Consider the following 27,102-nt stretch of genomic DNA (forward strand, 5'->3'; position numbering starts at 1 on the left):
GAGTAAATGCCGCAGATTCTGGAAAGTTCTGATCAGTGCGATACATAAGGCTGAGGAATTGGGACCTCCCCTTTTGGGTCGGTAGTTGAGCGCAGTGCCGGTGAGCTGCTGGTGTAGATCGAGACGACCCTCCCGAGCTTGCGGAGCGACCCGCGGACACCAAGCGCCCCTTTCTCCCGTGCTTAGTTCTCCGAGTGCTGCCACTGTCCCCGGGAAGCCGGACGCGCCAGCAGGCCAGCAGATCGCGTTTCCGTCCGAGTGACAGAGGAGCGGTCGGACCCCGCGGGAGCCGCGCGCAGCCGGGGCAGGAAGCGGCTGCAGAAGCAGCGGGTGGGCGGCCGGAGGACTCAGACCCAGACCCAGAGCCGAGGCGGAGGCGGACCGCGAGCCGGCCATGTCGGTGGTGGGGCTGGACGTGGGCTCGCAGAGCTGTTACATTGCGGTGGCCCGGGCTGGGGGCATCGAGACCATCGCCAATGAGTTCAGCGACCGCTGCACCCCGTAAGTGGGAGCCTGCGGGGGCGCCAGGGGAGTGCGGCGAGGAAGCGAGGGCTGGGGAGCGTGGGGACCGGCGGCTTGCGGGGCGGCTGCGAGGCGCCGGGCCGAACCGAGGACGATGTGGGGAGCGGGGCGCTCCTCGGTAAGGTTTGGGAACCGGCGGCCTGGCAGCTCAGGATGCTTGCCCGGGAGGGGTTGGGGCTTGCCGTCAGAAGTGGAGGGGGGTTTGGCGATCAGGAGGCCAAGAGAAGTCCTAGCGTGGAGGGTCCCAGGGTCGTCGCTTCAGGGGCGGGCTTCCTTCTGGGGGTACAGCTAAGGCTCAGCCCGCGATTTCGTTCCCTTTTCTTGGCAAGCCTCGGTTCGTTCCTTCCGCGGCCGCCCCCGTTTCCCCACGCGGCTTCTCCGGGCTGACTGAGCCGCCCCCAGCTCGTCCCCCTCCTTCCGAGCCTATCTTTGCGCACCGCACATGCGGGGCCGCTGAGCTTTTTCTTCCGCATTGTGAATCTTCGAAATGAACTAGAAGCTTCCAGAGCCTGTAGGCTGCTGCTTGTCCAGTGAGCGGGCGGATTGTTGTTAGCGACCGCAGAATCACTCCTTTGATAGATGTCTTTTCTTGCGCACTTTCCGTTGCTAACGCTGTTAGACTTAGTGCCTGGGATCATTTGTGAAGATGTAAATGTCCTTTTGCTCATTTTAGGCGAGCCATTCAGGAAGAATTCTGAATCATGTTCCAGTTCACTAATTTGGCACAGTTTAAATAAAAGAGATAAGAGGAAAATGGCACACTTTTGTGCTGGAACTCGGGGATGGATGTTGTCAGAATTAAAATGTTCTGTTCCACAGCAGCATGGGGTTGCTGGGCAAGGGCAACATTTTATTAAAGCAACTTTTTCGGGGGGCTTATTTTCTGAAGATCATACATGCAAACACTCCTGCATGTACGTTAATGAAAACAACTGATTACTTTTCAGGAAAATTAATGTAGGTATTTATTTTTTGAATGTCTGAAACCCAAGATAAAAAGCCTAGAATGATACCTTGAGCCCAAAGGTAAAATAACTATGTTTGTATCACTGTTTGAGCGCAGATAGCCCTTTGTGAAAGTGAATGTAAAATCAGAAAATTAGCAAATATTTGAGCCATAGTAGCATTGAAAAGACTGTTATTCCATGATTCTACCTCTTTGCAAATCTAAAGTCTGCTCTTTAGATGTGTAAAGGTCTGTATAGACCTTGGAGTACAGTAAGGAAGACAGTATGTCAGGCTTTCATGCTTAGGAACAATTCCCATCTTTGTTCTCTTTGATCCAATAAAAAAGAAAAGCTGTTCAAATGAGAGTAGGAAAATACTGTTATGTGTGGCTGTGGTGACCACTGTGAAAACTAAAGACAGCAGCTATGTCCCTAGAAAAGGTAAACAGGGCAGTATTGGCATTCCCTGTAATCTTTTTGATACAATTGGTGTTTGACCCATTTGCATTGGCCTCTGTTAAATTTCCTTGTGGAAAATGAGTAAAGCCATTCTACAAGTGAATGGTTACTCTGGACCCAGAAGGTTACATTGTTTACAGAATGTAAACATTTGCTTGCTTTTAGGATGCTATTTAGCACCTGGGCAGATAATCTAGATGTAGGGTATTTCTATTAGAGCAGCCTTAAACTTGATTCAGTCCCGTGTTTAGTGCCCTCAGCATATTCCCACTTTGTTCATCTCGCAGTTACTCCTGCCTGCTCTCTGATTTAAAATCTAATTTGCTTTCCTCTTCCTAACAAGACTTGAGTTTATCTGTGCTACCATTCCATTTCCATTACTGAGAAGGCTGTCTCACAGAGGTCATTTTTCATCTCTTCAAAGCTGACTTAATGTAACTAATTATGCATGCTTCTCCGTCAACATTTATACTCTGCTGCAGTACTTGCGCTGCATCATTTTTACTTGGCCTCCTTAAGTAGAGTTCCCCGGAGGACCCTCTCTTGTGCTTTTAAACTACACAAACATAACTTAGGCCCACTTGTTTGGATTCATATAAATCTGTTGATCCTGAAGAGGCAGACAGTATATCAGGACAGTAATCGGTATGATAGTGATCCTTAGATTTGTACAGAGTTGTCAATTGAGAAGTGGAATTAACTCCATATATTTTGTTGATCACGTGGTTAGGGCCAAATTAATAATACCCTTTATTCAAAGCATTTTCAGAGTTACTGTCCCATTTCCTAATTGGGGGCCTGGAGAATTACACTGGTATTTGAAGTAATGGAAAATGCCCCCTGAGCCATCAGCAGACTTTTTGGCTGAGACTGCCCCTTAGATCGGATCTCAGAGGAACAATTAGGGCTTCTACAGAGTATCTGACTAAAGCTTTAGACTCCAAAATTGTGCTGTACTTGTGCTGCCCCCTGCCCCCAACCATGGGTTGGAAACTTATATTATTTTCTCATCTATGTTTTTTAACATTTTGAGACATGTGGTTTGTATATTTTCTAGATCAGTCATATCATTTGGATCAAAAAACAGAACCATTGGAGTTGCAGCCAAAAATCAGGTATGTTCTTTAAGACCGTTCTGGTCATTTGAAGGGGAGGTTATGAAATATCTAAGCCTATTTATTTTTGAGTTTTAGAGGTATTCTTCATGAGTCCTTACATGGTTATTTTTTCTTTCTGTTCCTTTCCTCTTTTAGTGAGTAAGATCTTTTCATTTACTTTTCTAATCTGCCAGCCTTAATTTTTAGTAATTTTGCTACCTTATCTAATTTTTAAAAATTATAAATAAGACCCCTGAAGTTCTTTCATGTGGAATTTCTTACGATACTCATTTAAGAGTTAAAGATTCCTTCTAGAAGTTCTGTATTTTAAAAGCATTTTCAGATTACCTAATAATTAAGGTTAAGACTGGGAGAACTGTCTAGACCTGTGCTGTCTTATAGGGTAGCTGTTAGATACACTTGAAATGTGCCTCCTCTGAATTGAAATGTGAAGTATGACATATACGTGATTTCATTTTGAAGTCTTAAAAGGAAATAAAGTTATCTCCTTAATATTTTATACTGAGTACATGTTGAAATGACAGTATTTTAGTTCTATTAGGCTAAATAAGTCACTGAAACTAACTTCATTTGTTATTAATGTGATATGCCCCTCCCATTTAGGGCTCACATTGTAACTGGTGAACCCTTACGGTTGAAGAGGAAAAAATAAAGTAAAAGAATGTGAAATATGAAATCTGTTTTGAGAGGCTTTAAGAAAGATTGAAAAAATTCTTTTATATACAGAAAATAGTATTGCTGAAAAAGAAGCAAAACTCTAAACTCTGGAATGGTATAATAATGCAAGTTGGAAGAGATACAAGGCAAAAGAGGAAAAAAACAAAGGAGAGAAAAATAGCTATGCACGCTCAAAATGGTATACTTAAAAGGGGCACCTCAGTGAAGTAACTGTCTCCCTCAATATGGCCACTTAGAATATTGATATGCCAGACCTTAAAATTCTTTTGCAATTTTTTTGTGGTTCCGTGAAGAGAGTCAGTGGAGGCTATAGATTACTAGAGACACTTCAACTCCATTTCAGAATCACGGAATTTTAGTAACATAAACATGCTTCAATTCCATGTTTGAAAAACTAGTACTACCAAGCCGTATTCCTCCCTTGAAAAGAAGTAGACCAGAGAAAACAGTAAATAGTAAACTGTTCTGGTATTTTCATTACTTCAGAAGTCTGTTTTTAATTTTTTATTTTAATTATTTCTGTATTTTAAAGTTCCCACTGTTGAGTGCTTTGAGTGAAATATACTATGAAGTGGGACTTTTTAATCAGAGCCTATTCATCAAAAATACGTAGTTAAAAGTCACTTAGGAAATTCTGAGTTATCCTTGCCTCTTCTGCTTTTTGGTACAGATAATTAACATTCTATTATTATAGCAATCCAAGACACAAAATGTTTATCTTGACCAATTAACCCTTTACTAGACTAAATTAAAATGCTAACTTTTTTAAAAAAATGTAATTTGACTTGTAGTGCTTCTAGAGCTCCTCATTATGTATTCAGCGGGTATAAAACCTTAACAAGTTTAGTGGGGGAAAGGAATGAAATAAAGGGAAGCAGTTCATGATTTGTTCAGGGCTTTGGTGATAGTTCTACCATCTTTGATTTTATCTTGGAGAGTTTGAAATCCTTTTAAAAGCCTTAGTGACCGTTTTGCCTCCTGTTCTCTCTCACTGCCCACCTTTGCGCATTTCCCAGGGTTGCAGAGAAAGTTATATTATGGTTTGAGTTGTACAATAGATTTTTTATAAAATTATAATTACTGATAAGTGTTCAAATTAGAAAAGGAAATTAATTTCTAATTTCTTTTGCAGCAAATCACTCATGCAAACAATACAGTGTCTAACTTCAAAAGGTTTCATGGCCGAGCATTCAATGACCCCTTCATTCAAAAGGAGAAGGAAAACTTAAGTTACGATTTGGTTCCAATGAAAAATGGTGGTGTTGGAATAAAGGTAATATTAACTGACCAACCTTAGTGTCCTTAATAGGAAATGGAACTCACCTATAGAAAAAACTGCCTAATTCTTAGAAATGTTTACCTCAAATGTTTTTAATTGAGATGGTATTGTTTTTGTCAAGTTCTTTTAAACTGTAGGTGTATGTTTTAATGTTTGAAAATTATTTAAATGGCCTTTATTTCTATCACTTAATTAGTATCTCATAACTTCTTTATAATTGTTAAAATTTAGGTTCACTTAGTGGTGGTAAAAAAAATTCTCAGTCATGTTACAAAAGTCTATTCCATTACATCACAGTTGGAGTTGTTTGAAGAGCAATCATGTAATACAACCAGAGAGCTCTTTTTAAACCAGCAGAAGCATTCCTGTGTCATGATATACACAAAATGATACTTGTCACAGTGATTCATCCCTTCAGTTAGAATGGAAGTTTACTACTTTCTATAATGTTTTCACTGGTACCCTGGGTAGAGGGAAAATTTGCCTGAGCTTTTTTTCTCTTCCTCATCTCTAGAGAAAAGTTCTTTCTTGTGTTTTGGGTTTTGTTTTGGATTTGGGGGTTTTTTTTGGCCTCCTTTTCTTCTTTTCTGTCAGCTGTAACAATATTTTCTAGACGAGAATATGTAGTAATATCTAGAAGTTAGCATTAACATGTAATAACATGTAACTTTAAGTACTACAATGTTTAAGATATTTGCTTTCCCCTGTGCAGGTAATGTACATGGATGAAGAGCACCTATTTAGTGTGGAGCAGATAACAGCCATGCTGTTGACTAAGTTAAAGGAAACTGCCGAAAACAACCTCAAGAAACCAGTCACAGATTGTGTTATTTCAGTAAGTAGAATTCAACAAGGCAATGTGTTTTCTTTTAATTGGCCTTTTTTCCTTCTCTTAAGTGTGGAAGCTGTTCTATTACTGGAAATCAAAATCCTACTGGACTGTAGTAACATAGTGTTGAGGAGCATTTCAGAGTATGTTTGAGTGGTATTTTTGGCAGAAGTTCCTGACTGGAGGTGCAGATCAGAATGTCCTGCGGGGCTCTTTGAAAAGACTGATTGGTTGAATTGGGAGATGTTCTAATGCTGTCGGTTAACACACCATTAGACCACTGGTATACTTGATGGGGATTCTCAAAATTCTACTGTCACTTGTGAATCAGATCATTAGAAGTTCTATGATGTAAGCTACCAGTAGTGACAAAACTTAAAAGACTTTTTTTAGCACTGGAAAAATCCACTATCTTCAGTGGATGGTTGCTAAGTTATCAAGGAGTATTTGAAAAGGGCAAAAGTCAATATTTTGTTTGGACACCAAAAAAGAGTAGGTTCTGCTTTCCCAAATGTCTAGGGTCACTTTTTTGATCTGCTGTGTTTATGCTCTGCACTCAGACTGTCTGTAATGGACTCCATCGTGCCTGGTCTTGGCATCACAGCCTCGGCAGGGTGGCCTGCCCAGACCAGTCAGAAGCTTTTATGACCGTGTGTCCTAGAGTAGGAAAGGCTAGAGGCAGAGAGCCCTGTCTTGCCCTTGCAAGACAGAATATGTTCTACTAAAGGAATATTGGGCTGTTGCATGGAGAAATAATATTAATCTCTGGTAAAATGAAAGAATTAAGTTACAAGTCAGTAGGCCCCCTCTATTCCCCCATAAGCTAATATGGAAAACTGCTGAAAGCAGTTCTGGATTTGAAAAGTGAGCAGAGACCCACTTTTGCTCTTGCATCTCTTTCTGAAGCCGCTACAAACACTTTGGGGAAAAAAAAATGAAAGCCACTGTACTAAGTTTTCTCTTAGGTACTTTCTAGTTAAGTGATTCTCTGAGTGTATTGTTAGAGTCTCCTCCTGAAGAGTGTCCTAGTTAAAGGGCTGTCCTAGAAAGTGATCAAAAGAATTAACCTAGCTGAAAGCCCAAGTCGGAAGAAACTTCATCCCATCCCCTGAGCTGTTTTTGCTCTTTTTTTAGGACTAGCAACAGGCCTTGCCAAAAAAATGTTTTTGTAATCTTAACAGATCTACAGAATTAGAAGGTCCCCCATCATCTATGAATGCTTGAATACAATGGATAGCAAACTACAGGGTGGTGGTATATGCTGGAATTGGCTCTCCATTATCTTTAGGAACCTGTAGTATCATCTGTAGCTCAGTCACATTTAACATGAAATGTTGACTTAGCATCATGGTTTCCAAATGTCAGAAATTTCTGACTACCTTGGAAATGGTATTTCATACACTTAGATTTAAAGCTTTCTTTTATTAAGTAGAGGCAGTTGTCAATATGTCTTACTGATTACTGATTTAATTTTTATTTTGGATTAAAATTTGGTTACAGTAAATTTGATAATACAGTTTTGGGGGCAATTTTTTTTAATAGCCACTGTTCTGAAAGTTAAGGAACTTGCTGGAAACTAAGTGTAAAGGTCTGTTTCTGTTTTCTAACTTCATTAGGCACATATTTAGCTGGACTGTTCTTAATGTATTTTAAGTGGTCATGAGGAATCTGTGTGTTCTGGACAACTTAAAGTTCTTTCTTTTCTTGTTGTAGGTTCCCTCTTTCTTCACAGATGCTGAGAGGCGATCTGTATTAGATGCTGCACAAATAGTTGGCCTAAACTGCCTAAGACTTATGAATGACATGACCGCTGGTAAGGGGGGAAAAAAGCCATTTTTGTATAAAAGTGAATATACTGTCAAAACTGAGTTAAGACAATTCAGATGTTATGGCCAACCACTTTGTAGAAACATAGCCTACATAGAAACATAACATGGGTTAGATCTGAAAGCAGGAATTCTAGTTTCTTTCAGATGCTTCTGCTTAATGAGAAATTGGCACTTTGTCAGTTTATGAATCTGTTGTCTTAGGAGATAACTTCTAAGTATGTATTTCAGTCCTTTGGATTATGTATGTGTTGGATTTAGTTTTTTGTTTCCTCACATGGATTTTATTGTTAAGTTTGCCCCAAACCTTAGGATTTTGGGTTTCACAGCTACCCTGACTACATGTATTCACTTGGCTAAAAAATTTTTTCTTCCTTAGTCATTGGTCATTCATCTTCTATCAAATACTGGTTTAAGCTGCACCATTTGCCAGACATTGTGTTAGGTACAAAGAGAGTGGTGAGCAGAGGAGTCCCTGTTCCTTTCCCCTGGAGCCTTTACTAGTTTTTTATGATGACAGGTGAACAAAAAGTCAGTTACAATTTAGTGTGTTCAGACAAAGCAACTAAGATTTTTTTCCAGAATATTTCTGATCGGCATATTTTTCTGAAACTCTTAATTCAAGTATCAGTAAAGGTGTGTTCTTAGGCTATACATGTTTAGAAATAGTGTGGCTTCAAAGTTCAGAAAAAGCTGACACAGTCTCCTTAAGGTAGAGGAGTTATTTGCCTTGGATCTAAAAAGAAATTCGTAGGAACTGCTATTGCTATAGTTGTATATTAAATTCTTAATTTTTTTGGATAAGCATTCTCCTGGCAGGTTGTAGTTAAAATGTAAGTATGGTGTAATTGGCCTGCTGATGTTTGTGGTTACATTCCATTGTATTTGCACTTGTACATTCTTTGTCACATCTCTTCATTGAAAAGTAATAGAGCATTGTTCTAAAATCAGAAGGAAAAAATTATTGATGCCATGAAAATTAGTATGAAGTCAGGTGTGAAAGAAGTGTGTTCACCAAGTTTCCTGCATACATGCAGGAATTCTTTTGGTAATGATGAAATCCCTAAGAAAATGTGAACCAAAGAATTGAAACAGTTATTTTTTTGTAGTTGCTTTGAATTACGGAATTTATAAGCAGGATCTCCCAGGCCTGGATGAGAAACCTCGGATAGTGGTTTTTGTGGATATGGGACACTCAGCTTTTCAAGTGTCTGCCTGTGCCTTTAACAAAGGAAAATTGAAGGTAAAGTCATAAATTTGAACTAAATAACCAAAACCTATAAAATGTGTTGTAGTCGTCCTTACGTTAAGCTACCTGAGCTTCTTGACTTTGTGCTTCTTAGAAAGAAGAGTTTTGGATAACTGTATTAACAAGCAATTATTCCTAAGGTTGCTCTCCATAAAGATGATGTCATTATCTTAGGAGACCCCTTCTTGCTTATTAGCAAGGGGAAGTATTTTAAGATGATCTTTGTAATCATTAAAAGTAAATTAGAGATTTAGCATTTCATTTGGATTTGGTAGTAATATTTCTCTTGACTTAGATTTCATGTTGTAAATTAAATAGAAGTCTTCATCTTATTAGTCTGTAGTTTGTGTAGTATTAGTTAAGATTCTAATTAAAAATATGATTGAAAATAACCAGATTATTTGTTGTTTTAACTAAATTAGGTACTGGGAACAGCTTTTGATCCTTTCTTAGGAGGGAAAAACTTTGATGAAAAGTTAGTGGAACATTTTTGTGCAGAATTTAAAACTAAGTACAAGTTGGATGCAAAATCCAAAATTCGAGCACTGCTTCGTCTGTATCAAGAGTGTGAAAAATTGAAAAAGCTAATGAGCTCTAACAGCACGGACCTTCCACTGAATATCGAATGCTTTATGAATGACAAAGATGTTTCTGGAAAGATGAACAGGTGTGTCTTCAGTTCTGCTAGATTAAATAGAAGAAACTTCTTGCTGAAACTTTAGCCCAGGTGTCAGTCTAGCTGTGGTATTGAGTCTTGGACCACATTTCAAGATTATATGCTACATGCTAGGACTGCTCACACCATGAGAATTAGGGTCACTTCTGCAGAGAGGTTTATTTATTTATCATTATTATTTTAAAGAATAGGTTTTTTTTTTTTCTAATGTTTATTTTTGAGAGAGAGTAGGTAGGGAGGGGTGGAGGAGGGACAGTGAGAACAGAGGATCTGAAGCAGGTTCTGTGCTGACACCAGAGAGCCTGATGTGGGACTTGAGCTCATGAATGGTGAGATCATGACCTGAGCCAAAGTTGGATGCTTGACCAACTGAGTCACTCAGGCGCCCCTGCACCTCTCTGCTAAGTGCCCTTATGATGAAATGTTTTTAGTATTTATCAACTCTCAGTATTTCTGGGCCAGTGATTGAATAATGGTTTTACAAAAACCATTTAGGAGTAAAGTGGCCGTCTTAATATAAAAGTGATTTCTTCCAGTAATACCAGTAGAACTTATTTTTCCCCTATTTCTTTTCTGTACCTGTTTTGTATATTTATATATTTTAAAAAGTTAACAGTAGTTACAGTAGAGTTAAACTTGGCCCATGTGGAATTGAGGTTGTGTGAGGAAAAACAAATTCATTGGGTTAATATCATTTTTTCAAAATAGGACAGAGTATTGGTTTTAAGATGATTTTTCTAAAAATTTATAGTGTTCCTCTTATTTGCCAAGGCCACAATTTGAAGAACTCTGTGCTGACCTCCTGCAAAAGATAGAAGCTCCCCTTCATTCCCTCCTGGAACAGACTCAGCTCAGAGTTGAAGATGTGAGTGCTGTTGAGATCGTTGGAGGCACTACACGAATTCCAGCCGTGAAAGAAAAAATTGCCCGGTTCTTTGGAAAAGATATCAGCACGACACTCAATGCAGATGAAGCAGTGGCTAGAGGATGCGCACTGCAGGTATTACCTTCTCTGCGCTCCTTTCTCTGCTGCTCCATAAACCATTTCAGCTTTATTGCACTGTGGTGGGTCATATAAATAAACAGAGCCTGTGTCTAATTAGATATCACGAGGGAGCTAACTTCCAAAAGCATGTGTTAAGGCTGTTGGGAGACCAGGATTTTCCAGACCTGGAACATCTAGGAAAGCTTCAATTAAAAGAAATTTGCAGCTTATGTTTCTTAAACTGTGAGTAGGAAATAGGCATGATTCTTAGGAGACATGGGAAACATAACTGTAAAGCATGAATTAGTTGTGTGGTGGTGACAATTGTTACAAAGCACACAGGGGAATTAGAGCAATGTGGTGCAGTAAGGAATTGATTTGAGGGAAAATTCCCTGGGCTGGGAGTAGCAGTAAGTGGTTTTAGGAAATAGCTGACCCCTCCCTGCTGATTTTAACTTGCTTATCAAGTAAGAAGGAGGCTCAGGCTCAAGTTTGTTGGCAGAGCAAAATCACCAAAACTAGAAGCTACTGATAAGAAAACTAGTATCTGTAGTTACAATATTACAGTCTGATGTAAGTAGTTTTAACTATAAGTTTCAAGTTAACTGTGCTTAAATTTTAATCTGTTTAGTACAGTTATTTTTAATATAAAGTAAAGCAAGAGATGCTATACACAAAGATATTTAGTAGGGCTATACTTGATGTTGAAAAATAGAATATATATAAAGTCGTTATTGATAATCTATTGTATCATCATGATCCATCATAGGGTTTTTGTTTTTGCTTTTTTCCTTGACAGTGGAGTGTACCCCCTTACCTAAGAAGTCTCCTGCTCTCCAGAACATTGGAAGTTTATCATTTCTTTAGAGAAAGAGCTTATTTTGGTCTCTCTTTTGAAGGATCCTGTGCTAATCAGAAATGGACTTTTAGCATAGTCATGTATTCTGTCATTTTTATGTGACTACTCTAAATCTACCTGTTTGTGGGGTGTTGTCCACCCCAAATTTGAATTTACCATTGCCTTCTTCATAAAATTGCTTGAAAATACAAATATTTGGGGTTTGTCTTTTTTCAGTTTCTTAGACATTTGAAAAATGATGTGGACGGAACTGTTTGTGGATATATACAGATTCAAAAGTGGTACAGCTTGTAATTGAAATTGCTATCAGGGCATTTCTGGAAAGGACCATGTTTTTTCCCCAAGCTCCTGTGAAACCTGCTATTAGTCAACAATTACTGTCCTAAGATTCACTGTATTATCTGTTTTTATATTTGGTTATTGTCTTGGTGTTTACATGGTAAATCTTTTGCGCTTAAGATAATATGTACTGGAAGCAATTTTGAATTTAAACTTGATACCCAATTTGAGTTGAGTTTTATGTTAAATGGTGAGTGCAATTTTTTATTCATAGCCTCCTGATAATCCTTTTTCTTTTTTCCTTTAAGTGTGCAATTCTTTCCCCAGCATTCAAAGTGAGAGAATTTTCCATCACAGATGCAGTTCCTTTTCCAATATCTCTGGTCTGGAGCCATGATTCAGAAGATACTGAAGGGTAGGTAGCAGAAGGTCACTAATTCAAATACTGTATTTTACTATCCAGGAAAATTAACAAATAACTTTTACAGTTGAGGGTCTGATTAATCAAATTGGGATCTTTGAATAAGCAAACCGATCAAAATATTTCTCTCATTTTGGTGTTAATAAATGGTGAGCTAGAATGGGTGGAGATTTCAGAGTGTTTATTCTGTTTGTGTAGCACAGTACACTCACATGTCTGCAATACTGAATACCTTTCCTTTCCTCTAGTGTGCATGAAGTGTTTAGTCGAAACCATGCTGCACCTTTCTCCAAAGTTCTCACTTTCTTGCGGAGGGGGCCTTTTGAGCTAGAAGCTTTCTATTCTGATCCACAAGGAGTTCCATATCCAGAAGCAAAAATAGGTAAGCAGTTAATTTTGTGTGTTTATGCTTTTAAAGGCATATGTATAGATGTAAAAATCTTTCTTAGCATTGTTGAATGGAATATAATTCCATGTAAATACATCTTGATTTAGAATACTGGTGATGGAGAAACCTCTTCTTTCATGGATGAATGCATGGGCCAGTAGAGATGACTTGACTTGCTCGTGCTATGGTTACTTCCACGAGTTTGCATTTAGGAACACTTCAGTGTTTTTTCTCTTCTGATAACAGTCTCTGTAGATTAAAGGATTAGCACTTACTTTTAATGTTAACCTTTCTTCTGGATGGAATGTTACTTCTAATTTAAAACCTGCCTCAGAACCCATTGAAAAGGACGTCTTTTTTGGTACATTTTTATTTGAAAGGTTTGGCACTATCTGTTTTGACTGTTAGTAACTGGAAGTCTGTGGAGGGTTACAGATCTATCTTCCTGAGTGGCCATGTCTCTTTCCCAGGCTGAGGGTGAAATTTGCCAGTATTGCTAGATGTGTTCTGGACTCACCCTTGCCCCATACCTTTTTTGTAACGAAGTTGGGTTTTTTGTTTGTTTTAAATTTTTTTTAATGTTTTATTTATTTCTGAGAGAGAGAGAGACAGCATGAGCAGGAGAGGGTCAGAGAGAGATGGAGACACAGAATCTGAAGCAGGCTCCAGGCTCTGAGCTAGCTGTCAGCACAGAGCCCAGTGTGGGGCTCATACCCACAAACCGTGAGATCATGACCTAAGCCGAAGTCAGACACTTAACCGACTGAGCCACCCAGGCACCCCTGTAATGAGGTTGTTTGAAGGAGTCTAACCTGATAGCTGTGTCTTCTTTCTTATTGGTTAAGACTAAAAATGTACTGACACAGGTTGTTGTTTTGTTTTTAAACAGTTTTTATGAATTTATTGCTGAGAAATTAAGAAATTGTTGAATAGAGACTTGAAATTTTTTTTTTTGAGACTTGAAATTTTAATAGGTTGGTTTCTATGTATTAATTCCCCATCATGCAAAGGGTATAATCTGAGATTTTTAGTATGTCATCAAGTTAACATGTTATCAGCAAAACTGAAAAGCTTAGACCTACTTAAAGAATGGTCTTCCATTTCTCTCTCTTCTGTGACTCATCTTGGATGCTCTATAGTAAGTGCTGTTTCTTTATTATTATTATTTTTTTTAACGTTTATTTATTTTTTGAGAGACAGAGCATGAGCAGGGAAGGGGCAGAGAGAGAGGGAGGCACAGGATCTGGAACAGGCTCCAGGCTCTGAGCTGTCAGCACAGAGCCCGATGCGGAGCTCGAACCCACGGACCGCGAGATCATGACCTGAGCTGAAGTCAGACGCTTAACCGACTGAGCCACCCACATACCCCAATGCTGTTTCTTTAAATGGGTCTTACGGTAACCCGTTTATCAAATCCTGACCTCTAGTGATTTGATAATTATTGAATGTCAGTTCCAACATCTTTCACTGACCTGGTAATTAAATCTGTAACTTTCTGTGTTTGTGTAGACAGCACCTTAAATATAGGGCTGTTAAATCCCATATAGTGCTTTGCACATATTAGGTTCAAAACACTTAACTTTGGTTTAGTGATCTCTGGAATAATACAGCTGTTAGTGGAGATGATAGCTAACACTTAGCACTTGGTTCTCTAGTCTTACACGCGCACTATAAACACTTACAACTCTGTCCATGGAAGCAAAGATAGGTTAAATAGCTTGCATTAGGTCACACGGCCAGGATTCAAGCCCAGGTCAGAGTTAGCGCTCTTAACCCCTACTGAGTAATGCTCTGGAATTACTGTATTTTGCATAGTAATTTCAGACTTTGATAGCAGGCTTTATCAAAACCTCTTCTATTTAAGACCTAGGGAAATGTTTTAATTATTGAGTCAGAAAAACAGTATTCCCTGAAGACCCTGTAAGATTAAAATGGATCTGGTGCTTGATACCACTTAAGAGCCTCTACCTTACGCTTGCTATCACCTCTTCCTGTCCAGTTTGTGCTTACCAATCTGGAGACCCAGGGCACTAGGGGCAGGGACTGCTTGTCAGCAGTGCAATGTCTGTTAAATAAAAGCAATTACAGGAGTGCCTGTGCTTCTGAAGGTGTGTGGCGTATTGAGACTAACCCACAGCACTGAAGTATCCCATACAGCTAAGTTTGTTTTATATTTATAGTAAAAAAAATTCTTAATTTAGTTGGTAGAGAAAAATGGAGATTTAGGAATAGCATACTTTAAAGCTGTATTTCCTGGCCTTTGACTTCTCCATAGAGATTTAGATTCACTTCTAAAACTGCCAATTTCTTTTTGCTCCAGGCCGCTTCGTAGTTCAGAATGTTTCTGCGCAGAAAGATGGAGAAAAATCTAGAGTGAAAGTGAAAGTGCGAGTCAATACCCATGGCATTTTCACCATCTCTACAGCATCTATGGTGGAGAAAGTCCCAACTGAGGAGAATGAAGTGTCTTCTGTTGAGGCAGATATGGAGTGTCCAAATCAAAGAGCAGCGGAAAACTCAGACACCGACGTAAGTTTGTGGATCAACCTTTGTGTTTGAATATATAGTTAATTTAATTCTATGCAAGGGTAGGGAAAGGTTATAATATATGTTTCTTAATTCTGATTAGAATTTTCGGTAGTGGTGGTAATAGCACTTGCTAGATGATGATACTAAACAGCCCAGAATTTGGTGAATTACAATTAAACTCTATATAGCTTAATTTGAACTGGCACATAACAATGTAACTAGAGTCATAAAGTTTCTCTGAATTTTTTTTTTTTAAGGCATTGACTGCATATTGAGAAGGCAGTGTTGACTGATGATTAAGGAAAAAAAGGAAAAAGACTTAAAATTTATTTGGAATATATATCAAATATGGAAGATGGTTTTTAAAAATTATTGTAAAATTAACTGGTATTTCAGGATTTAGTTGCTTTTATTTACATGGTTTGCACTTTTGCTTGTTTACACGGCTTGCTATATTGTGGGAGGGAGGGAAAGAAATATATAGAGAATAGAAAGTTGTTACTGTTCATCTTCTTAATTTAGACTTTTGTTAGCATGATTGCAAAAGAATTTTTAGAAACTTCAAAATAGATTAGCTGTTAGAGTTTACTTTTGGATGGTAATCACAAATAGCTTAAATGAAGAGGCAAACAGTGTAATGTTTCAGTTAACATGTGAGAAAGTGTGGTATCCTGTGGTCAGACAACTCTATTAGCACTATTACCACTTCTAGAACATTTAAAAACATACAAGCCTTAGTTCTCATTTAGAAAAATTTCAAAATAATGAGTTAAATGACCAGTGCCATATACTTTTCCATTTGGCGACAGACACCATTATTCTAATACCTGTTGTATCAATCTCTTAGTGCATTTTGGATATATTTACATCATGAGTGCCTTGTTTCTGAATACTTCAGTGTCTGCCTTAGAATTTTGAAGCTCTGAAAGAAACATTTAAGAGGCTTCAGGGTGGATACAAAGTAGTTAAATTAGATGTTTCAGGCTTCTCCGGAAGATGGGAAAAGATTGTAGCAAACACTGATGATTGGGGATTGAGTTCTACTAACATGCAGCGTATATTCTTTATCCTGAGATCTTCTGAGGTGGAAATGGCTGGATCACCAAAAGAAGGTGGGGACAGATGGGGTCTTGGGTATCTGTAAACGGAAATGACGAATCCCTCAACGACTGATAGTTGGCTATTTTATGCAGCTGTTCAGTTCATTGAAATGGAGATATGTAGAGATGCTCATGGCTGCTGGTGAAATTTAAGTTTTGGTATCTTGTTTCTGGGAGAGAGGACTGGAGTAAACCTTTGTGCTTTTGAGAGTTTAATAGCTGTACAAAGCTAGGTGAAAGTTTCTTAAAGGAGAGTACTTGATTGTCATCACATCAATCAAAATGCCTGCTACTTGGTTATTTAACTATATTAACTGCTATCATTGAAAGAGTTTCTTACAGGTTTAAGATTTGTAAGGAGTTTTCTTGTGTTTATTTTGCTTTTATCCAGTATCTTTTTTCCCCCGCTTATTAAGATGTCAGAAATTGAGTGTACTGTCTTTGCCCTATAACCTTTTAAATTTATACAAGTACACCTGCTTTCTACATCCTTTGTGCCTGGGCTTTCATTTCAGAAAAATATCCAGCAAGACAACAGTGAAGCTGGAACACAGCCCCAGGTACAAACTGATGGCCAACAAACCTCACAGTCTCCCCCTTCACCTGAACTTACCTCAGAAGAAAACAAAATCCCAGATGCTGACAAAGTGAGTGACTCTTCTAGTTCATTCCTTTAGACAATGTTGCAACATGTGGTCATTAATGATATCATTAAATCTGCAGTTTCAAGAGCAAGCACCAAGTTATCCTATTCTGTGTAGGATTTTTCTCCTGTTAATTTTTATGTTTTTCAATTAAAATGAGTTAGAGGTACTCAAGCTCAACTCAAGAAATTGAATATCCTGCTTTAAATATGGCAGCTTCTCTTGATTAACTGCTGCTCCGAGCAACAAGAGGTGAATGCATGGCATTTCTTGTCTTCTCTAGTGCCAGAGGTATCTGCTACCGTGAGCAGCAGAAACAGATATGTCCCAGTGCTGTGTGACGAGTTCTCACTTGAATTAGTCTGATGATAAATACATGGGCTATAGGAGTCTAGTAAACTTTTTTCTCCTCTCAAGTCACCTGTCAAATTAATTATGATGATCTGGTAGCAACCAGATTATACTTCAAAGTAATTTTTCTTTGCCATGCTTTCACAGTATGCATTGGAAGCTAAATTATTTGCGTTGTTTTCCCTTGAAAAATGACAGCTTCTAATAAGAAAGCCTTTAAAATTCATGGTCCAGTAGATATCGGGAAGTTTCCGTTGTTACACCACATTATTCTGTGCTTTGCAGAACTTCATTTTTTGTGCAAGTTGCGTGTAAATTATTAACCTTTCATCAGTGATTTGGTTTTCTCTCACCCTCAGATGAATTCCAGAACTGTTCATTGGCAAAAACACTTGGTAGAAGCTTCCAGTTTTTAATCACATCCCCTGATTGGTCCTGTGGGGGTCCTACTATGAGCCTGACTCTCTGAGAGCCACCTTTTTCTCTCTCCCAAGAGTTGGGTGGTGGTGGTAGTGGATTATTGCTTTCTCTGCCTCAGCAGCTCCCTTCCGTCCCCATCCTTCCCCTTCACTTAGTGTTGCGCATTAACTGACTTGTGCTGGGACATGACATCGGGTACCGTCTCATGTTCTTAGTTGTAGGTGGGACCAATAGCGTCAAGCCCTCTGAAACATTGTCTCACACTCCTTTGGAGAGTCTTCATCCGTGCTGTGTCGCGTGCCATTTTGTGGTATATTAGTTTAGTCAGTACTTGGTTTAATGTTGGACCATCAGAGAGTCTTATGCTGACTTCACTGCCACACATGTGCTGTCATCCATTTGTTTCCCAAATATCTATTGTACTCCTGTGTTGGCTAGGTGTAGATGTCCTCTCATTCATTTTCCTTGTGGTTCGTGCCCCCCGAGCACACATGGTCTGTTGGAGGGTCCTGTGTACTAGAGTGAAGAAGACATGGGGACTGCAGGCCGATGGGCAAGACTGTTGTGGGTGAGGCAGCTGGCCGCACATCTGTTACATGTGACTCCGAAATAGTGAAATAAGGCTGGGAGACAGGAGCTCGAGTCCCATCTCCGTCTTTGCCATGTTAGGCAAGCCGCTGGATCTTTTTCGAGTCCCAGTTTCTCCTGTGAAGTGCCTGGAGTTTGAACATTTGTTTAATGCCCCAGAATTTTCCAGCAGCGGTGCTTGCTGTACTGATGGGCGTTCTTTCCTATTGGGCCATCCCAGCCAGTCAGGGTATATGTTTTATACCCCATGGTTATTTTCTAATCTGTTCTACAGCTGAGTTTCCTAAATTGTGTTCTTTATCACCTCGGCTGGTAGGAACCTATAGAAATGGAAACACCTGGAAAAGTCTTGGAAAATTAAAGGCAATGGGAGATACTTACTTCTTTAGCCCTGTATTTACATATTTTGAAAAACTGCAGTAAACTGTTAGCATTTGCTGCATTATTCCATTTTCTGTATTAAGGCTCTTTGTCTCTTTTTACCTTACAGAGTTGCTTGTGAAAAATGGGATGACTCAAAGACAGATAGTAGGAATAAGGATATTTATATGCATAACTTAACGTATATGTATGGGTGCGTGTGTGTGTATAATCCCCACGTGCAGTAGGAAACTTTAAAAGGCACTCATCAGTATAGTGCTCATTATAATTGCAGCAGGTATGAAGCTGGGATATAGGGATTTAAGTATATACTACAGGAATAGATTGATCTTGCCATGTTTAGCATTGGTCATAGTCTATCTTAGTTATTAGTTATTAAGATTCTAGACTATTATTTAAAGATGTGGTAATTTAATAATATTTTTGACTTTTGGAGTCTGAGATGGCTGCTTTAAAGGGGTTAAAAAATAAAGACCTATGAAGAAAAGCTTCAGCAGGAGAGATTAAGTTTAATATGCAAAGAGAAAAATACCCCAGTGAATTCTCGAAGGAAAGTATGACATGTTTAAGTTGTAACTGCAGCCCAGTTTTAAATGGGTGGGTGGGTGGGAATTAGATGATCTTCTACATTCTTCTAACTTAATGAGTTTAGGGACTTTATTTTTGCCTAGGTCATCAGTAAGTATGATAGGGAGACACTGGCATCATTGTTTCAAGGATTATATAAGAATTTTTCCATTTCTTTTTTACTCTTTCCTAAGGCAAATGAAAAGAAAGTTGACCAGCCTCCAGAAGCTAAAAAACCCAAAATAAAGGTGGTGAATGTTGAGCTGCCTATTGAAGCCAACTTGGTCTGGCAGTTAGGGAAGGACCTTCTTAACATGTATATTGAGACAGAGGTAAGTGCTTCAGGCAAATAGTTTTCATTCTGGAATGTATTTAGTTGTTTGGCCCTGTTATGCATGTTTCTAGTAGATAAACAGGTACACTTCTATCCCATACCCCAGGGTTTATACGGTTTTAGGGATAGCATGAATCTGTAACTAACGGTTTTTCAATTTAATTTTTTAACAAGTTTTATTTATATTTTTGCATCCTTTTGAAAGGAATCTATGCCATAGGTTATTCTGCTAGGTGTATAATTGACTGCCCAAGTTCCTGGAAGAAACCGGATGCCAGTACACCCTGGCACAGAGCACAGTACGACTGGTATCTCAGGCCATACTTAATATTTCTGTTAAAATGCATTGTGCTTCTTTGTAGTCTGGAATATGTGAACATAATGAGATTCACTTTTATTTTGCTCATTTGGCAACATTGTGTATAGAAATTTCATAATTATACCTCATTTATATTTTACAAGTCAGTGGATAAATAAATTTAGAGTCTTTGATTTCAGATATGGTGGCAGAATGGTGTGACTATTATATATTGGCCAATATTAATCTCAATATAAGACAAGCATATAACTACCTAAAAAAAAAAAAAGAAAAAAAAGGAAATTAATGGATTGGGGTTTTTCCCCCACCCTTGGTATTAAACCTGAGACACAAAAGCTATGTAATTTATTACCTAATGTTTTTTTAAAAAATCACAACCTACTATGTGTATTTAGGAAATGAACTTTGTAAGATTTGCTGGAAGATTCATGAGGTGTAAATTAGAACTGTTAACACTTTTGGGATGAGGTTATATAATTGTTGATTTTAACACCAACGTCTAGTTAAAAGTTATGAATAACAGAAGACTGGGACTAATTTTTTGTTTTCTGACAGGGTAAGATGATAATGCAAGATAAATTGGAAAAGGAAAGAAATGATGCTAAAAATGCGGTGGAGGAATATGTGTACGAGTTCAGGGACAAGCTGTGTGGACCATATGAAAAATTTATATGTGAGCAGGTTTGTGGAGAGCACTGTTGTTTTCTGAGTTTATTTTGAGCAAAAGTGCACATGGTCTCCCACAAGCTGGGGAGGGGCAGAGTGAGAGGGAAAGAGGCTTCCAAGCAGGCTCCACGTTCTCAGCACAGAGCCCGATGCGCGGGGCTCAGTCTCCCAAACCGTGAGATCCGGACCTGAGCTGAGAACAAGATGCTGGATGCTTAACTAACTGAGCCACCCAGGTGCCCCAGGCTCTGTTTTCATTCAAATACTGTCATAAAGTGTTTCATATCAAGTTTGTCATTTAAATCTTTACTAGGTTATGTAATGAGCTTTTTGAAAATCGAAAGCTTGAAGTAGAAATTGTGTAATCAAAGTCTTAGAAAGAGGCTCATTAGTGTTGTGTTATTTTACTTATTCTAACTTCTCCCAATGACTGTTTAGTTTTTATCATCCAGAAGAAAGAAACAATCCCACATTTATTTAGTGTATGACACTAAAGGTATGGGGGCTAAAGAGAGAAATAAGAGAAAAAACTCTTGCTTTTAAAGACCTCAGACTCTTTTTTTTTTTTTTTAATTTTTATGACTGGTTCCCTTGCCTGCCCATGGTCCTTGTTTTATTCCATAAGACTTGTTTATGCAGTTATTCCAAAGTTTATTGAGCACATTATTCCCCTTAGCCCTTTTCTAAGCTCCCAAAGTCAGTGTGGCTCTGAGGAAATCCTGGAAGCACAACTTTGAAAGATAGGACTTGGAAAAAAATTAGCTAGATAGAAATCTGGGATGGTTTAGGGATTAATTCTGAAGTTAAAAGAATTTAAACTTGGAGAAGTCTGTTTTAGTTCTAAGATCCTTGGCCTGCCTTGTAATAAACTTTTATTTTTTGGATGTGCCCTGACATTTCCTGAATTTCTTAGATGGTTGGGATTCTGAAGTAGAGATGACCCAAAATAGGGTAGACCTCCTAAGGCTAGAGTAGAAATAATTATATGAATTGGTTTGGAAATTATTTATTTTAGGTTCGGTGATTGGATTGTCAGTTTGTCAGTATTCGATAATTGTGGGAATAAAGAGAAAGTTACTTAATCAAGGCCTAATTGCTTTGGAGAACAGGAAGAGAACCGCTCTTCCATAACCACATTTCAGTGTATAGATTGCCCAAAACGAGACTTCTGAGATACGTTATTGTTAAGTCAGTAAGCAGTTTACCAAAAATTCTCAGATGTCCCTGTGCAAAAGAGAGGCCAAAGAATTACTGCTAATTCCTTATATAAAATGTATGGAGCTAACAGTGCTTATTGCTCCTTGATAACTTCTCAGTAAAGAGAATCCAGCTGATCAGAATGTCTTCCTAGAAATAAGATTGGTTAGTGTTGAGCACTTCTGAGGATGACTCTGTCTTGCTGTGAATGTTTTTGAAGTAAAATTGCAACTGATCCTGATTCTCATGTTTCATATACAGGATCACCAGAATTTTTTGAGACTGCTCACAGAGACTGAAAACTGGCTCTATGAAGAAGGAGAGGACCAGGCTAAACAAGCATATGTTGACAAGTTGGAAGAATTAATGGTAGGCCCTTCTCTCCCCCTAGACTACAGATTTTGGAGCTGCAGTTAGACCAATGTTAATTCATTACATTTTGTTTTAGAAAATTGGCACTCCAGTTAAAGTTCGGTTTCAAGAAGCTGAGGAACGACCAAAAATGTTTGAAGAACTGGGACAGAGACTACAGCACTATGCCAAGATAGCCGCGGACTTCAGAAATAACGTAAGTCTTTTTATACATTGCAAGGAAGTTAACCTAGATTTTAATAAGCTAATACTAAGTTGAGGAACCTTCTTTATGAACACATCTTCTTAAATGAGGCATTTGTTTTTGTGTTGGAGACCAGAGATAGGTTTGAACTTCATGGAAAATTGGGTCAGGTGAGATGTTCTTGTTACATACTTAATTTCACAGGATAACTATGCTTCTTTCCCTTCAGGATGAGAAATACAATCATATTGATGAGTCCGAGATGAAAAAGGTTGAGAAGTCTGTTAATGAAGCGATGGAGTGGATGAATAATGTCATGAACGCTCAGGCTAAACAGAGTCTTGATCAGGATCCGGTTGTACGTGCTCAGGAAATTAAAGCAAAAATCAAGGTAAGTATTAATGTCTGATGTTTACTCCTGTGTCTCAAGTTGTAATCCTGTGAACTTTAAACAACTCTCTTTGATCAGGCTTTACCTCATCCTGATTGAAACCAGATTTCTTACTAATTCATTATTGATACTACAAAATATAGAAGACCTTAGGTTTCTGTTAAATTTCCATTTCTTCATTATTCATTTACTTCACCAAATACATTGGTTGAGCACCTACAATGTGGCAGTCCTTGTTCACAGGTTAAACTTTGAGGTAGAATGGCAGTCCCTGCCCAGGTGACAGTGCACCTGCTGGTTCGAGGAAGGCCTAACAGCATCAAGTGCAGAAGGAAGTGTATCTGATGGTGTCAGGTGCTGAGGGCACAAATTAAAGTAGTCAAAGTGTTGGGATTCTGAGCCCTGGAGAAGGACCCAGATTGGGGCCTTGCCTAGTGTGTGAGGCTTTTAAAGAAAGTTGAGAAGAAAATCAAGAATGCTTTTCATATGGAAGAATAAACACCGTGAAGATTAAAGAAACGTGGACCATTGAAGTCAGGGGGCTGTAAGTTTGGCTCCCAGCTCTTCACTCACTGGTTTTCCTGATCTTTGAGGTTAAGTTATCCAGCTTCTCTGAACCATATTTTCTCTTTCATACATAGATGGGGATCATAATTCTCACTTTCTAATATTGCTGTGAGGATTAAATGAGGTAATATAATATGTGAGTACTTTGCAAGTTCCTGACACCTCATAGAAGAATATTCACTTCTCTTTTGATGAGGCCTCAAGCTATAGTTTTGGGCAAGTGTAACGAGAAAATGAATTCCTTGAGATGTATATAATTGGAGTGGGGAGAATTGTAATAGTTCAGGTATGTTAGGAAAGTAATTGAAAATGACTGGGTGGATCTGAGTTAACCCGATGACATTGTTCTCCTTGCTTAGGAGCTGAATGACACTTGTGAGCCCGTCGTAACACAGCCCAAGCCAAAAATCGAATCGCCCAAACTGGAAAGAACTCCAAATGGCCCAAATAATGATAAAAAGGAAGAAGATTTAGAAGGCAAAGAAAATTTTGGTGCTGAGCCTCCACATCAGAATGGGGAATGTTACCCTAACGAGAAGAGCTCCATTAACATGGACTTGGACTAGATCACATTACGTTGGCTTAGTCCTGCAATTAATAAAATATTTTTGCCATAGTATGTGATTCTACATAACATACTGAGACTATTTATATTTTCTTTTTTAAGGATGTTAAGAAATTTTGTGTATTATATGGAAAGAGAAAAAAGCTGAAGTCTGTAGTCTTTATGATCCTAAAAGGGAAAATTGCCTTGGTAACTTTCAGATTCCTGTGGAATTGTGAACTCATACTAAGCTTCTGTGCAGTATTCCCATTTGCATCACTGAGGATGAATTTGACTTTTGTCTTTTGGAGAAAATAAACTGTACTGCTTGTTCAAGAGGGCTGTGATTAAAACCTTCAAGCATTTGTTCCTGCCAAGGTAGTTTTCTTGAGCTTTGCTCTCCGTTTCCGCATGTGTGTGGGTGTGGATGTTTATAAACATGACTAAGTCTGATTTCATAAGGGCTTTCTAATATTAATTCTGTCCAATAGAATATGACTTTTTGCTTTGATATTAAAATCCAATTGAGTAAAGCAGAAGCTAGTGAAATGTGTTAGCAGCATGCAGAACAAAACCTTTCAACTATATCTTGTTATACAGTACATTGTCATGTGAAGGTGTAAATTGGAAGAAATGTTGATTCTGTTTGTCACTGATATTGTGAAGCCTTTTATGAGCTTTAAAATAAAGTTCATCTTACGGTGTCATTTTTAAACGGTTTTGTCACTAACTTAAAAAACGGGACTAGGGGAGAGGAGAGGCATGTAAACTGTAGCTGAAATGAAGTTACTTTGTATAAAAATCCCAATGTTCCTTTTCAGTTACTCCTTAAAGAGGCTTTCTTCCAAAAGAAAAGTAGCATATGCTTATTACATTAAACACATTGTTAATATGAAGTTGAATATAACTCCCAATACCTGGAAGAAGACATTAACTGGTTGCTTATCTTTACAGCCTTTTCCTTGTAATGATGCGTGTGTGTCGAGATGGGCATGTGTGTTCCTCTGTGATGTAGGATGTTATTTATAACTATCTGACCAAGGAAAGAAGTAAATATAGGTAGGTGTTTAACTTCACTGCTCTACTGAGTTCCAACGTGAAGACGTACATAGAAATACTTTAATCAGTCCCGGTGTTGGTGGAGAGTGGTTTCTCTGGGTTTTTTAATCTAATTAATGCACAATGAATCCTGTCTCCATCTACTTATTTTCTAAGGACAAGAAGTGTTGGGGGTGGGGTGGGGAAGACCTCACCGAGGCTGAGAACCACCACACTATACCCACTGAGGGCAACAGTTTTACACTCCTCTAATTCGGACTAACTTTCCCTCACCAAGGGGCAGAATTCCTTGTATGTGTTGCCAGTCTGTTATAATAATCTAGTTAGCTGCTGTGTACCAGGCTTTTCAGAGTTTAGTCCTTACACCAGCACTGGCACAACAGCAACTCCAGTCTTAAATCCTGCACTCAACAGCCATTCTGCACTAAGTAACTTGTCTTTGTATAGGGGGTTTGTACTTTAATATTATGAATTTGTTTGCCTGCTTGTGTTTCATAAATGTTTTATTCATTCTTATTTGTAACATATGTTGATTTTCTATGTTATTTTTAAGGATCTTAACCATTTGCCAACATTCAAACATTTTCCCACTTTGTAATTTCTTTTAACTTTGCTTTACCATTTAGAGATGATCTCGTGTGGTTTTTCTTATATTCTCTTAATGCATGCTAATACATACTCCTTGGCTATGCAGTTCTTTGTTGTGAGGTGAAGATAGGTTAGTGTTCTGTGTACAATCGGGAAGCTCATAAAATGAAAACTCTTAAAATATAAGAACGGGAAAACTATTTCCTTCTATCCCAAAATAGTACCTGATGATGACAGAGGAACTATCAGCCTGTCCTAAGTCAGTATTAAAGATTGGGAATTTTCTGTAGTGTCACCTTTCTGTAAAGAAGTATTTTTTTTAGTGGCTCAACTGGCTATAGTTTGCAGACCTCAGATTGCATTTTTGGATGTGGGGAAAAAAAACACATTGTCAGTGTTGACTACTTTATAATACATATTAATATTATATATCATAATATCACACAATTGTGATCTTTATCTAGCAATCACCTAGAAGCCTCAAGGCATGGACTGACTAGTTTGGATAAATGCTCTGTTTAGCAAAACATTGAATTTTATATTTAATTTTAATTGTCACTTTATGACAATTATTTATAAAAATATCTAGTCACTGGAGAACATGGGCAGTAGCCTAACATTGGCTATAGCAACTTACTATATATGTCTCCTGAGGCAAGAGAAACAAAGGCAAAAATAAACTATTGGGACTTCATCAAGATAAACAGTTGCACAGCAAAGGAAACAAAGGCAACCTACAGAATGGGAGAAGATACTTGCAAATGGCAAGTATCTAACCCTGATAAAGGGTTAGAATCCAAAATATTTAAAGAACTTACCAAACTCAGGGGCGCCTGGGTGGCTTAGTTGGTTAAGCGTCTGACTTTCGCTTAGGTCATGATCTCATGGTTCGTGGGTTCGAGCCCCGTGTCGGGCTCGGTGCTAACTGCCAGCTCAGAGCCTGGAGCCTGTTTCAGTCTGTGACTCCCTCTCTCTCTGACCCTCCCCTGCTCATGCTGTCTCTCTCTCTCTGTCTCCTAGAAATAAATAAATAAACATTAAAAAAAAAAAAAGAACTTACCAAACTCAACACCTCCCCCCCAAAAAATGTAATCCAGTTAATAAATGGTCAGAAGACATGAATAGACATTTTCCCAAAGAAGACCTACACACGGCTAACAGACACCTGAAAAGGTGTTCAACATCTCTCATCATCAGGGAAACCTAAATCAACCACAATGAGATACCACCTCACACCAGCTAGAATGTCTAAAATTAACACAGGAAACAACAGATGTTGGTGAGGATATGGAGAAAGGGAAATGCTTTTGCACTGTTGGTGGGCATGCAAACTGGTGCAGCCACTCTGGAAAACAGTATGGAGGTTCCTCAAAAAGTTAAAAATAGAACTGCACCATAATTCAGCAATTGCACTATAGATATTTATCCAAAGGATACAAAAATGCTGATTCAAAGAGATACATGTACCTCTTGTGTTTATAGCAGCATTATCTACAGTGTCCAAATTATGGAGAGTCTATATGTCTAAGTGATGGATAAAGATGTGGCATGTATATACACCCACCCATGCATGCATATGTACATACATACAGTGGAATATTAGGTAGCCATCAAAAAGAATGAAATCTTGCCATTTGCAATGATGTGTATGGAGCTAGGAGAGTATGCTAAGCAAAATAAATCAGAGAAAAACAAATATGATTACAAGCACATGTGGAATTTAAGAAACAAAACAGAAGAACATGTGAAAAAGAGAAGCAAACCAGGAAACAGATTCTTAACTATA

General features: G+C 38.4%; 1 protein-coding gene across 2 annotated transcripts; it reads left to right on the forward strand.

The window, feature by feature from the left end:
• The first annotated feature begins 25 nt into the window (after positions 1-25).
• HSPH1 (heat shock protein family H (Hsp110) member 1) lies at positions 26-24,384 on the forward strand. Of its 2 annotated transcripts, XM_039221123.1 has the most exons (18): positions 26-501; positions 2,986-3,043; positions 4,857-4,997; positions 5,716-5,838; positions 7,546-7,645; positions 8,768-8,901; positions 9,330-9,574; positions 10,355-10,583; positions 12,015-12,121; positions 12,376-12,509; positions 14,836-15,044; positions 16,660-16,791; positions 19,290-19,427; positions 20,304-20,429; positions 21,873-21,980; positions 22,060-22,179; positions 22,397-22,558; positions 23,485-24,384. In XM_039221123.1, the coding sequence occupies exons 1-18, from the start codon at positions 395-397 to the stop codon at positions 23,689-23,691; spliced, it is 2,580 nt and encodes an 859-aa protein (XP_039077054.1). In that variant the 5' UTR covers positions 26-394; the 3' UTR covers positions 23,692-24,384. The 2 variants fall into 2 exon arrangements, with proteins under 2 accessions (XP_039077054.1, XP_039077055.1); XM_039221124.1 differs by lacking the exon at positions 16,660-16,791.
• The last annotated feature ends 2,718 nt before the right edge of the window (positions 24,385-27,102 follow it).

Source organism: Hyaena hyaena, unplaced genomic scaffold, assembly GCF_003009895.1.
Source record: "Hyaena hyaena isolate Hyena2069 unplaced genomic scaffold, ASM300989v1 scaffold_944, whole genome shotgun sequence".
Taxonomy (NCBI): domain Eukaryota; kingdom Metazoa; phylum Chordata; class Mammalia; order Carnivora; family Hyaenidae; genus Hyaena; species Hyaena hyaena.

What these genes read in the sequence shown, in the direction of transcription:
- HSPH1 (XM_039221123.1), top strand. Translation starts at nt 395, where the DNA reads ATGTCGGTGGTGGGGCTGGACGTGGGCTCGCAGAGCTGTTACATTGCG. An exon ending in TTCAGCGACCGCTGCACCCC is followed by an intron (nt 502 to 2,985) that starts GTAAGTGGGAGC and finishes TATATTTTCTAG; the next exon opens with ATCAGTCATATCATTTGGAT. An exon ending in ACAAGTTGGAAGAATTAATG is followed by an intron (nt 21,981 to 22,059) that starts GTAGGCCCTTCT and finishes ATTTTGTTTTAG; the next exon opens with AAAATTGGCACTCCAGTTAA.